Source organism: Andrena cerasifolii, chromosome 12 (assembly GCF_050908995.1).
Source record: "Andrena cerasifolii isolate SP2316 chromosome 12, iyAndCera1_principal, whole genome shotgun sequence".
Taxonomy (NCBI): domain Eukaryota; kingdom Metazoa; phylum Arthropoda; class Insecta; order Hymenoptera; family Andrenidae; genus Andrena; species Andrena cerasifolii.
The window spans coordinates 10737464-10751562 of NC_135129.1; the positions used below are offsets into that span (position 1 = coordinate 10737464).

Sequence of the window (14099 nt, forward strand, 5' to 3'; positions counted from 1 at the left end):
AACAAGGGTGTTGGAATGTGTACAACGATGGACTGTTCCTGGAGTTGGAGTGTCTGGGACTTTGGGGACCCGGTGACTTGTGAGTTTTCCTTTCCTTCGCTACAGGAGACCCAAAAGAGGGGAAAACGGTCTTTTCGACCCCTGCGCTTCTCAGTCCGAGAAAACCCTCCAAACGGTTAACTTGCATCGCGCTAAAGACTATTCTTTCTATTACTTTTAGTTGAAGTTTTACACAGTTCTTATTATTATTATACTGACGATCGACTGTGTAACTTTTATTTTCTTAAATAAATAAACATTATATTCTAACAAAGGGGAACTACGGTATGATGCTTCCAAAGTCTACACCGGCATAGGAGTACAAGAGCCAGAGATTCGTTCCCGCAGCATCGAGGCTTAGAAATCTTCAGAAAAATGTACGTCGCACGTGCTGGATCGCCCTGCACCGGCGGTGGCTGCCGGTTTATCTGTTCGTCGTCCTTGAACGATAAACGAGAGCTCGGCCGATTCACCTTACCGAGAGCCCGAAAATACGATCGAGTCACGCTAGCCCCCGCGGCACTGTTGTGACAAGCTGGAGCGACCTTGTCGCCGCGTTAAAGTTAAATCCGCTCACGCGGTTCGATTTAAACATCCTATATATAAACATAGAACTGGCCCGTGATCCGGCTGTGACCCAGGTCGAAGAGGTTCTCGCCGCCGCGATAGAGGGGCGGCATAAAGAAGAGAAAACGAGGAAGGAACGCCTCCAACCTGTCGATAGCGCGCCAGAATGAGCAGGCCAGCCGAATCACAATGTCGCCCCGGGGCAGGCCAACGCGGGGGTTGAAGGATTTTGTTAACGTTTCCAAGCCAGACGTCGAGGCGGACTGGAATTACGCTGCTCGATAAGGAGAGCGACAGGCCTTCGAGTCTCTGGCCAGAAAGTTTCAAAACAAGTCAACGACATGGGGAATCCGTCCGAGTGCTGAAACTACGCACGAGTTCCACGAGATTCCTCAGGATCGCGAAGGATTCGACAGTGTTATTTATGTTGGAATGTGTACAACGATGGACTGTTCGTGGAGTTGAAGTGTCAGGGACTTTGGGGACCCGGTGACTTGTGAGTTTTCCTTTCAGTCGCTACAGGAGACCCAAAAGAGGGGAAAACGGTCTTCTCGACCCCTGCGCTTCTCAGTTCGAGAAAACCCTCCAAACGGTTAACTTGCATCGCGCTAAAGACTATTCTTTCCATTACTTTTAGTTTAAGTATTACGCAGTTCTTATTATTATTATACTGACGATCGACTGTGTAACTTTTATTTTCTTAAATAAATAAACATTATATTCTAACAATTTAGATTTAGAAGAAACGGAGCGCCGAAGATGCAAGGATCCATCAAAATACCCAGAATCATCCGCAGCTCTCTTTTGGAAGCAGAAAATAAGCTTGATGCACGAGGGAGCGCCACTTTTCCAGCCTCGAGCGCCTACTTCAACCGCTCCAGCCACGCATCGTCGCAAAGTCCCCAGCCAAGAATAGAGCCAGCGGGACCAAAAAACAATGGTGCTGAAAAATAACGCTGCCTCTCGAAGTCGTCGCGTCGCGGCGGACATCCGCGATGGAACGCGTAATAAAGGCGATTAGGCGGCGCGCGGACGTTCCTATACGTTGTTTACGTGGCACCGCGGGGCGTTATCGGGACGCGCTACTTACAGGTCGGTGAATTACGAGACCGCCGGATATCGTCGGCCGGGGTGCGAATGAGGCCCCCGGTAACTTTCCTTCCACGTACCCCCGTTCTTTTTCGCGCCGGTGACGTTAGTCATCGCTCTGCGCCGCGCTCCTCGGAGGCGGCGCGGCGTGTCCGCGCCGGGACTCCTGCGTGGTATGCAGCGGCTTCGTTCCCGCTGCCAAGAACGCACTCGCCGCTGTGTCGCCGAAGAAAATAGAAGTTCTACGAAAGAACGGGAGTTTCGGGAGACGCGGCCCGTAACTCGACGCATCCGTATATTTCGAGGGTCCTGCGTCACGAAACCGGCGGGGCCCCAGCTGTTCTTCCTTCGCCGGGATCGATCGCGACGGTGCCCTGACATCGATCGAGATGTATTCGAACGAGGAAGGATCGCCTCTGGACGGTGTGTCGCTGGTAACAGCCGATAGGAATTGCGCATTGGGGCTCGTTTATATCGTAGGTTAGTGGGGCGTTTTTTCTTGGGGGATCGTAGAGAGACGGGGGAAAACGTGTGGGTACGACGTTTGTAATACAACCCCTGGCAATAAGTTTCGAACCAAACGCAAAAATACGAAATTAAGGAGAAACACGAATATTTTTATGTATAATATGCAACGGTATATGTATGAAACCCGTGGTAATGTTAAGTTGGTCTATTTTAAAGTAAAAGCACCAGAAATTATTAGGAATTTTGTTTATTATGTAATACAAAATATGGAAGAAACAAAATGTGTCTGGGAAATAAGTATGGAACGGACCGATGTTCTGGAAAAAAAGTATGTAACATTATGAATTTTCAAAGAAATTAGCAATAATTGATTTAATATTTACATTACCCAGTATTTTGTGACGTTCCCACGTGCACGTATCACAGCTTGTATACGTTTTGGCATCGATGTAATCAAGTTTTCACACTGTGATGGCAAAATTTCTTTCCATGACAGCTTAATGGCTTCCAAAAGTTCGTTTTTATTTTTTGGTTTTTTGTCTACTTATTTCCCAGACACATTTTGCTTCTTCCATATTTTGTATTATATAATAAACAAAATTCTTAATTATTTTTTGTGCTTTTACTTTAAAATAGACCAATTTAACATTACCACGCGTTTCATATATATACCGTTGCATATTATACATAAAAAATATTGGTGTTCCTCGTTAATTTCGTATTTTTGCGTTTGGTTTCAAACTTATTGCCAGGGGTTGTAGCTGTCGGTCGCGGAGCGGCTCGGTTTGCTATCAAACGGAATGGATGGGAAATATTAACGACCGGTTGAAAGCTTGATTAACGCTTCTACGACGTCCGTTACAGCGAGGGTTGCAATAAAAATCGTAGAAATTATTGGGCTCTCTTGGCTCCCGTTGATGGGACATAATGGAATAGAGACTTCTGGAAAGTATCACGCCCGCCCGCGGTTTATTTTCATCTCATAGAACCGCGAGCAAGTCCGTGGGCCATCGGTATTCTTCGATTGGGAGGTTTGGTGTCCGAGGAAAAATAAGCAGACCCGCTGATTCTTCCGATGCCGATCATCGATAATGCCGATGATCCATCCGGTTTAACGACCCCGGCACGCGAAACTGCGCCCCGAGCTATTGTTGCCATGTGGCGATGCAAATGCACCGGCAAGTGCACTGCGCAAACGGAAGGGTAGGGGGCTTCAAAGAGCCGCGAATCGACTGCGGAGCATCGAGAAAACGGAAAATAATAAACGTCCCAGCTGGACGCTCAAAGGGGAGTCCGTAGGGGCAATAATTGCGCGTCAATCGCGCGAACGTGACGATCACTCTCCCGCGCGCGTCGAATCGCGCGCCAGAATGTACATACTCCGTCTAATTAACCAAACGTGACTGACTTAAAACTCCTCTTATTAATACGGAAGCTTCCAAGGTGCTCCGATTCACCTAAACTCTGGGCTACTTGAGAATTAATCAGCTCCCGCTCGGGAAGATCGATTCCTCCAAGATTCGCCGCGTAGAATGTTCGGCGCCGCGGCGGTGGAATCCAAGACACCCGGCTAGGAATCGCTCCAGCGTGATACCCCCGCGTATTTATAAAGCTAATTTGAATGGTGCCCAGGCCAGTACTCAATCTCCAGGTTAAATCACCGGCGGATTTTGCACGCGACCCGACGACGACACGCTCGGAACTTCCGCGGACGCGTCGCTAACTTTTTCGTCGGGATCGAGCTGGGGCCCCCGTGCCTCTGATTACGACACCGCGACGAGCATCGACGGGATTATTTATACTTTCGAGCGGCTTCCACGAACCGCTTCGCGGCGATAGACGGCTCGTCCGCGGTGTTCCGCGAGCGTGCCACCCTCGGAGGGCGTTCCAAAATTAATGATCCTTGTCCGCCAGGTACTCGAGCCGCGATCGGGCAAAACAAACAATCGATCCATCCGGCGCGGCGGCCGACGCGACGTGGCAGCAACGAAAATCACGGCAGTCCCGCGGGGGCGACGCGACGGGGTCGCCGATTCGCGATAAATAGGCCGGACGGAGAGTCGATGGAACTGGGCCGATCACGCCACCCGTGGGAAAGGAGCGGAAGAATTTCGGACGATGAGTGGGGACGTAACGCGACGATAATCCAGCAGATGGAAATGGTGATCGTTGGAATCGATCACTGTGTATTTCGAAGCGGTTAAAAATAGTGGCGGGCGTATTTGCAAACGAAATAAATAGCGCGGAGCACGTGAGATCGTAGCTTATGGAGAATTTCAAAATCAAGGCTGCGGAGAGACGGTGTCGGATGGCCAGATGTTGATACAATTTTAAGGATCGCGATTGCAGCGTCATTTTGTCGTGCGTCAAAGTCCATACGTCCGTTGTGGACGTTTAATGCGTGCGGTGGACGCTTCCTGGCTCTGCCGCGTCTGTATTATTTTTGGCAGCGCTTTTCTCAGTTTTATACTTTGGGATATCGCGACTGACGATCCGGGCCGCAGTTCCAGCGGCGGGGCATTATGCAACCGAGCTTAAAAAAATATTTAGCCGAGGATTCAGGCTTAATTAACCTCGAGTCCGGTTCGAGTGTCTTCTTGTTTGCACGGGGGAGATGAGCGAGGGAGTGGTGTATTTAGTTAAATGTCCGCAGAGTCAGCTGGAAGAGGGTAAATGCGTATAGCGCGCATTGTGGGAAGATGAAACCTGCGTGAAGGATTGCGGAATTTACGGGTGGAGGGAGGTTAGAATTGCCTTTTACAGGCAAACGACGCTTCCTTCGCAGAATTCTATTCAAAGTGTTAGTTTCAAGTGCTGCGGGGCACAATGAATGTTAAAGCAGCAAAACCACCCCTTGTGATAATTCGCGAGTATGCCCGTTCAAACAGCTCGGCCATAGAATGACAGGGAGGCACAGTAGCGAGCCATCGAATTCTATTAAGGGGTTATGTCTAGTCAGGTGATCGAAAAGAGGCGAATATTTGTGAATTTTTTTTGAAGAAGCGGAAGCGTATATTTCTACAGAACTTTTTGCGCTTAAAAGAGCAACATTTGAAGAATATTTGGTAATTTTTTCGTAGAAAAATATTTACAAACGTAAATATTTTTTTTTGCTTAGCTCAAAAATGCACTTCAAACTAGATTTCTGTCAAATCGAAACGTCAAATTGACGTGTTTCTTAGGCTAATATGTGCGGTGTGGCAATGCTTTTAAGGCTGGCAACTGAGAATTCTGAAGAAAAAAATTATAGGCGCCCAACTCCTGGATTAAACAGGTGCCCGCCTTAAGGCAGGCGTATGCACCAGAGGGTTAAATTTAATATTATCGAGCAACAGCGCCAGTGAAGAAGGGTTACCGAAAGCAGCGCCATCAACCCCCGACATTTCCACCCAGCAAAAACCCCGACTGTGGCATGAAATTATTCATAATCGTATCCACGCGGCAGGCCAGCGTGAATAATGAATTCGAAGCCGGGGTAATTATAGGAATCGGTTTCGATTGGCAGCCACCTTGATGAACCTGTCCATTAGCAGCTATAGATCCATAGATTGCGATGCAACCCCGGGCTGGTCCGCGCTCCGGCGCGGAGGAAAAAACCAGCGGGGGAGGGAGGACCGCGGAGAATTTTAAATATCCATCCTGGCATCGGCCCAAAGCTTCTGGACGAATTTATCGCGCAGCGGAGCACGTATCCTCGTTATTATGTACACGTACGCGCCACATAAACGGGGGCGACCGGAGAAAGAACAGGGAAGAGAGCCGGAGACGTGGACGTGGCACCCTGCTGCAGGTTCATTGTGATTTCTGTCGGCCACCCAAGACGATCGTTTATCGGTGGGAGCTGGCGCGATAACCAACCGGGGGGGAGGAACGCCGCGGAAGACGGTCAAAGGCACGTGACGTAAAACGGCCCCTCCGCTACCCGCGGCGCGACCGCGCGACGATTTTCGGCAAGAAGTCGGCGGACAAGTAGGTCAGAGAGGGTTCTCGAGGCGGCGATCTAGGCGGCCCTGATCTGTCCGCCGATGAATCAGCCGCCGGTCACGATCGGAATTTATGAATTCGTACGCGCCGCGGCCCTGTTTGCTCTGGGATAGAACGCGCGATCCAACTTGGCTGATTGCGAGAGGAGGGCATCGCACGGTGTCGACAGCCGGATGATCGAGCTGGAGACCGATATCCTGGCGCTCCGGCGCCTTTCGACGCCCAACAATCCGTCGCCAGTTTAAGCGGCTGTGCTCCGAGCGAATTACCAGACACCTCCTCCAGTTTCCTTCTAGGTATGTACGTATGTCTGCCGGGCGAATTCGGAGTGAATCGCGTGCGGAGGAATTATGTATCATTTTGAGGGAAAATTTCTGGAGAATTCCAGCCAAGTTCAGGATGAAATATGTACTTTTCTTCTGTATGATATCTGATGGATACTTTGGGAGAAGAAGGGAGCTCGGAGGTTAGCTTAGGCGATTGCGTGCGGCGGGAGAATTACATTCAATAAAAATGTTCGTGTAATTAACTTGTCCGATGTAAGTCGAGATTCCTCGGAGGAGAAATTCACGCGGGGACGTAAATTAAGGTATTACGTCCAATAAATTTGTAACGTCATTATAGCGAGAACTTATTCCTAACAGTTCCATCAAAATTCTGCTGTCTTTACGGCCGCGTAAAATTAATCGTCCCCCCGCCGATAAGGAGAATTTATAAGCAGCGTCGCGATACCATCATCCATCTCCCGCCCCCCGCCGCCGCAGAGTACAATTTAAAGCAGCACGGTCCCAATTGTCGACTTTTAATAGCTTCGTACACGAAAACGAATGCCCGTGCCAGGTTCCTGGTGTCACATTTTCGACCCAGCCGCGTACGCGTGAACACAATTTGGGGCGGGCTTAACGAACCACCTGTCCTTGACACGAATAACCCCCTAAACATGATTAATAACCAGACCGTTCCTAATCTTAATTTCCTGAATCGGGGATATTTCATGCGCGATGCCCCCGCCAATAAATTCCATTTACTTCCAGCGTAGCTGGCTCCGATACGTTGCTCCGACGCAGCTGATAATCGGAATTTTCGAGCGTTTTAAACTTGTAGTCAGAAGAAGACAGCGATCCTGATATCAAACTGTCCTCCGTCTTTAGCCAGCTTTCCTTCCTAGTTAGCTCATCGGTTTCGTCGGAGCGAGTGACGGCTCAGGTTCAGAGGCAGTCGTTTTTTTTTCCGCGAACAAAAGGGACGCCTGCCTTTCTAAATCTCATTCGTGAACGCGACAAAGGTCGCCGTTTTAGGGTTAAGCGTCTTAACTCGGCGCTCGCTTGCGGACGGGGGCGAGAGGACGGCAGAAGTGACAGACGCGCGTGTGTCATTTATTATTCGCGAAAGAAATCCTGGCCGTTACGGACACCCGCGCCCCGTCGATTACGCGGGCGGCCGTTGGGAATTACTATTTAGCTTTGTTCAAGGACCGGGCGGATGCAATGTGTCGATGTTTGCGCGGGAGATAGATTGCCCTCCAACGTCCTATTCGATTACGGATACAAGAGGACAGCTGAAGAGTATCGGGAAGATGGCTGTGGCTGATGAAGAAGGAGATGGCAGGGAGGAGAGAAAAAAAATGAGTGAACGCGGTTGGATGTATAGCGCTATAGAGAGGACGTCAGATTAGAAGCCAAGGCTTGACGGGCAGCAATGCCACCGGGACAAAAGCCCACCCTGAAGGGGCTGGCATACATATTTTTTATTATATAAATTGGCGCTCCAAAGGTTTCCCAAGAATTTATCGCGTTAATGCCTATTACCGTGCGCCCTTCTGTACGACAGCCGCGGATTTTGTCAACGAGCGATGATACGCGACCTCATCGACTTACTTTCCTGCCGAAATCGAGCCTCGTCCCCCGCGGGAGGAAATTGCAAAGGAAATGGCCAACGCGCGTGGGGATCGCCGACGGCCAAAGTTAAATGATCACTGTTTAGAGCATCCAAGGGATGATCCCGAACCAGAAAATTCAAAAAATTCTGAAACATTGTTAATACGTAGGGGATTTCCTCCTGATTACAACGCAATTTTTTTTGCCGCCCAAATTCACTCGAAGCGGGTGAAATTAACCCCTGAAAATTCGGCTATTTTCCGATTTTCTGTTGTAACTCGCGAACTGTAAGAGATAGAAAAAAAGTTTCAAGGCAAAAGTTACCTTTTTTAATTAGATCTAGCATTTGGTAAAAAAATTATTTTACAGTTCCCAAGTTATCACAAAAAATTGGAAAATAATCGAATTTTCAGGGGCCAATTACACCCCATTGGAGTGAATTTGGGCAGTAAACAAAAATTGCGTCGTAATCAGGAGGAAATTCCCTACGTATTCACAAAGGTTCGGAATTTTTTTGAATTCCCGGGTTCAGGATGCTCCCTTGTAAGTAGGTACGTTTTAAGGGGAACGAAATGCAACGTTTGCTCCCGTGGCCTTGTAACCACGTGCAATCTTTTTCGACGTCCTGGTTTCCACCACTGCAGCGAGGAAGTATCAGAGCAATTTCCCACCAAGCCTTTACACGCCAAATTTGGTGAATGTTTTGCTCTCCGCGCTGCGACAAAATGTTTCTCCGGGAATCACGTCTTTTGGCACAAGCCGACCCTTTGTGCGAAGAATTACGGGCTCTTTCAAGCACTTAATCCGCCGGAGCTCAACTGTGAATACACGTCGAGTCGTATATGTATATTCAACGACTCGGGGAGCTCGTGCGCGTTGTTGGCCGTGATAGAAATTAATTTCAATTTCGGACGTAATAAAGCGTCGCCCCGCCAGAGATACGTCCGAGTGAATGATACGGCTCTACCGGGAAGAAATTACGTTGTACACAGCTCTCTAAATTCCGGGTGAAAGGGTCACGCGAACCGAGGACCAGCTTGGGTATCGGAGAAGAAACAGAGACGCGAAGTTTGGCAGTTTATCATCGACTTATGGTAGTAGCTTCTGCTGGCACGTCACCGCCACGCAAATATTCAATGCGCAATGTTTTTCTCGCTCGGTGCAACAGAGCCGAGCCATTGAGGCTGAGATTCTTCGGATGGAGTTTTTGCCAAGTTCCCATTAATTTGTCGTTCTTCACTCGCGAAGCCACGACAAAGATCATCCGTCTTGTTATCGACGGACGTTCGCTTCCCTGCGCGTTGGCGATGCTCGATCCAAGAAGAGCCAACTAACGAGAGGGTTGGTAATGGAGAATCCTTTCGAATTGGATCGCCCTTTTTCACCCGACGATAGGTCCATAGTGGCGCGCGATAATCCGCGCAATGGAGTCGCTGCTGTACCGCTATTCACTTTTTAACTCGATTCATTCGCGACCTTATTTCCGAAGAAGCTGTCCCCCTAGTTATTACAGCTGTCGCGGATATCTCTGCCTGCCGAGCACGTGGCTGGCGCGCGAAGTGAATCGCGAGTTGCGAAAGTTTGATGGGTAATTGCGAGCCCTGCGCAACTGATCTTCCCCGTGGAGACTGACGTCAATGAATCGCGACAATGCGAAAGAAATCGTCAGCCCTCCTTCGTTTTCCCGCGATCAATCGAAAGCACCGCACCCCCACCCGAGGCCTGTCGGTTTCCTTCAGGTCTGCTTCCTCGCAAGGACTACAGGCATGCCTCGAGTGATATTGCCAGTGACATGCATTGTCCCGTTGTGAAACAGAACTACCCCTTTCCTCCATTTAACCGAGCGCGCACCCCTCCCCCCCGCACCGTTTCCTTGCCCGTCGCGAGGCCTCGCCTCCGTCGAGATGTTTTAAATAATATTGGAAACGGAGTTCTGGCTCGATGCCTGCTCAGTGCTCGTTCCATATACCAGGTGGAGCAGTTCTGAAAAACTTGGATCATATCGGGCCGGACAGAGCGACAGACCTCGGGGCCCGTTAACTTTATTTTAATCTCCCGCGGAGGAAGCTCTGCCTCTCGAGAAACTTTCATTAAACTTCGCGGAGATGGTGCCGGACGAACCGGGGAGCCGGGAAGCGTCAACGTACCGTCGATGATAAACGCCGAGGAATCAATTTCACTTTATTAAATTCCATTATTCGAGGTGTCGCGTCCGGGCTTGACCAAGCGGAGACCGGAACGGGCACGAAGGATGAACCTTGGCAGCCGATCTTCCGTCTACTTTTAATTAAAATATCCTATTAAGTGACTGGGTCCCGTTATCGTCGCGCCCCGCCTGCGTGTAAACACCACGTGACAAATTAATCGAGAGCAAGCGTGGCGACGGACACGCGCCGGTGGAGTTATAATTTCTTGGCAATTACAGCGTCCGCTGTCGGCGACGATAACCGAATACTGCACGATTGCATTTCCTTCGTCCGGGGATGAAAGACACGCGGCGCGCGGCGACGGTCGTTCGTATCGGCGATTAGATAGACACGTGCCAAGGGAGAACGAAGCTGGCTGGGCGGGAACGGAAACGTGTGCATCATTTCCTGGTTATTTCCATCTGTAACGGGGCACGTTCAGAGGAGTCGGCATGCAAAACTGAGCCGCAGTGGGGACAATAATTAGTCTCAGTTTCGTGGAGCTTCGTAGCTAAGGGTTGGAACCAGGGCTTGAAACCGTTATTATAAAGATTTCGGTTCTTGAAAGAGTTATGAAGAACCTTTATTCGGAATAACCGTTATAAAGAACCTAAATATCAGACTATATAAGTTAGGGTTCCTATATAGCTCTATAACTTTTATTTTTTAGGTTCTATAACTTTTATTTTTTAGGTTCTATATAAGTTACAAAGCGGTTATAGAACCGATTCTTGTAACGATTCTACAGAGTTTTACAGTAAATGAAATCACAACATATTACAACTATAAATTACTCTGTGTAACCAAATTGTTTAGAAATTATTATAAATAAGTAAGCAAATATATATTATGTAGACATTTCTACATATGTATACAAGTGATCCTTGCATACCGCCGAGTGTATCGGTTCTATAACCGCTTTGTAACTTATATAGTAGAACCTAAAAAATAAAAGTTATAGAACCTGAAAAATAAAAATTATAGAGCTATATAGGAACCATAACTTATACTTATATATTCTCATATTTTCAGGTTCTTTATAACGGTTATTCCGAATAAAGGTTCCTCATAACTCTTTCAGTCAGAACCTTTATATAACAGTTTGAAACAGTTATTTTCGAAACCTATTCAAGCCTGGTTGGAACAGTTTCGTACAGACCGGAAGGAGGAGTGGAAAAATCTTTCGTTTTCCTGTCGCCTGTCGCAACAGGTGTAAAACGAAACGTGTGCGTGGGAGGTGATCCCACGAAAATGAGATAACCTAACTAATCTAACCCCAACACCTGATTTGTCATTCGAGTATTTTTTTTATCGCTCCAAGTTTCATGGGGTAGAGGCTCCGAGCTTTGCCCAAGCGATTACGCGACGAACGACTCACCGTGGGTGTCGAACTTTCTGATGATGGTTTCGATGATCGTTGTCCTGGGCGCCACGTGACCTCGTCTAACAGGCATCTCAGGGATATTCCCAGGTACCTGGGCAGACGAGACGTTTGGCGTTCGATCGTAGGCTCGTTAAGCCTGCTTGACAATTTAACGCTTAACACTACAGCACTGAGAAAACACTCGCGGCACACGTACAAGCACAGTAGAAAAAAGCACAGCACGTGTTGAGCATAATGATCGTCGAGGACAGATAGAGGCGCTCCGGCTAATCAAGGGCGACGTTCGTCACGGTTTCGCCGGCCGTCCGCCCGCCACCCGCCCGAGATCCTGCCTTATTGCGAAGGAGCAACGAATAAAATAGTAGAGGAGAAGATTCGTTGGTGGTCGGTTGGCGAATGGTGTTCCTTGGCGTTCTCCTCCAGGCTTCTCGCCGCACGTACAAAAAGGAGAGAGATAGTAAACGAGGGAAAGTGGCCACCGGGAAGGTAGTTCTAATTAACGGCGACGACTTTTGCTCGCGTTTCGAGGAGCGTGCCCCCCCCCCTCCCCCCCCCCCCGAATCGCTCGTTGCCTCGCGACAGGGATCGTTGTTTCGTGGATGTTGCTATCGTAGAAAATTTCGAACACACGATTCTGGACAGAGTCGAGGCGCTCACCGCCCCCGCCCCAGCCCCCTCCCCCCGCCTCCTCGAGCACGGCTCGCGTGTCTTTGCCGCGGCACTTTTGGACCCCAAGCTCTGGTCTACTTAGATGCGGACGACGATCAGGCACGGTGACTTACGGGTTCATCCTACCAGCGGGACCAAGGACACTCGGAAGGTCGGTCCCACGTGCGTGTATATCTCTGTTCTGATGTTTGGCCGGCTCAAGACGCACGGTCCACGCGAGAAAACATCTATTTATAGCTGGTACACCCTGGACCGCGCGGCGTCCCCACGAATTCCAGACCAGGATAGCAGGAATCTGGGAAACGGTGGCCTCGCCGTCCGCGATTCGGAGCGTTCCTCTGTGCGCGTGGACCAGCTATCTTGCGCGTCCGTTCTTGCCGGGCACTTAGGAGAGCCGAAGGATGGCGCGTCGCGAGCACCGTCGCGACGTTTCGATGTTTTCGAATTTATCGGGAAGCTGCTGCCGGTGGGATATCGGGCCGGGCGAGCGCGGCTCCTCGGCGACGGGCGGCCCGTGAAAAATCCGGAGACGATTCGACCTCGTCGGCGCGAAGTCAAACCTCTCTGCAGCCACAGGGACGAACACTGGACGTCTCGGTGAGGCGCATTGTGCGGACATTTCCACGAGCGTCGGTGGTGTAGCTGGCGCGACGCTCCGGGGGCGTGCTGTGTGCGTCTCGTCGATGCCGCAGGAGAGTTCAGTGACGGCGCGCCGTCCACGTACGTTCCGATATCTCCAGCACCGACACCTGTTTCTCGGCTGCGGGGTCGCGGTACGAGAGGAGACAGCGAGTCTGGGTTAGGTTATCATGGCCGCTCGAGAGGAATAAGAGAGGAGTGAGAGAGAGAGAGAGAGAGGGGGAGGCACGGTCGGAGGGCGAAGCGCGTACAAGGCGAGGGTGAGCCTCGGCAACGAGACAAGAAAGGCACGTGGTGGATCCGCGGTCGCGTTTATTACGAGCACCCGGGGTGGAATCCAATTTGATTCACTGCTGGCCGCGGCGGCACGCTGGAACGAGCACTCCCCTGAATCGAATGTCCTGGTTCGCGGGGGTCGGCCAGTTGTGCATGTTCAGCTCTCGAGCTCAGGGACAGTTATTTTTGTACTTCTTCATTCTCCGCGACGACAAACTGGCAGGCGGCAGCGCGGTCGCCGCTCGCGACTCCTCGCTCCGATACTTCTCGAAATACTCATCGGCTCGTGTAACCTGTTGTCGACGGCCACTGACACTGCCCACCGAAAGCACCGTTCCACCGACTCCTCGCCACCACCGTTCCGCCGTTCGCTGGTGGGTGTCCCCCTCGCTCCACGGGGACCATCGGCGCGGAAGTCCGATGGAGAAAATGCTGCCTGCACGGCCTGCTCTGCGCGAAACTTCGCTCGCACACGGGATCCGCGTCTGCCAACGTTAACCAACCGACCACCCGCGATCCCGTCCTGGAGCCACCACGCCTCGCGCAGGTGGGACCGAAATCGACCTTCCGCCGTCACTGTCTCCGCGTCGTCCACGGGGACAGCCTATCCCAACGGACGTTCCACGGGGATGCGTATCCCATCGAACCGACGACGCACTGTCCCGCAGGCCTTGCTGGCTGGCCTAAACACTGTTGCTTTTCCCGCGTGCTCCCGCCTCGAAACGGGATGCATATAACCGGCGTAACCACAGGCGTCGCGAAACGAACCGCGTGCCGAACGGGAGTGCACGTCGTCGAGGCCAAGCGAAACACGCTGGCTTTCCTCCGCCGTGGGACTTTCCCGTGATATCCGTTAGTCGCCCGTCGTTCGGTCGGGACTGAAAATACGAGGAGGCACGACGCCGGGCCGACGTCTCTCTC

General features: G+C 50.6%; 1 protein-coding gene across 13 annotated transcripts in view; it reads right to left on the minus strand.

Annotated features, from left to right (window-relative positions):
- Sei (potassium voltage-gated channel seizure) overlaps positions 1-12114 on the minus strand; it is a 114690-nt gene extending 102576 nt beyond the window's left edge. For all 13 annotated transcript variants that reach the window (XM_076824886.1, XM_076824882.1, XM_076824877.1 and 10 more), the window contains exon 1: positions 11589-12114. In XM_076824886.1, coding sequence (XP_076681001.1) covers positions 11589-11664 — 76 coding nt within the window. In that variant the 5' untranslated portion in view covers positions 11665-12114. The remainder of the gene's footprint in view (positions 1-11588) is intronic.
- Positions 12115-14099: the final 1985 nt, after the last annotated feature.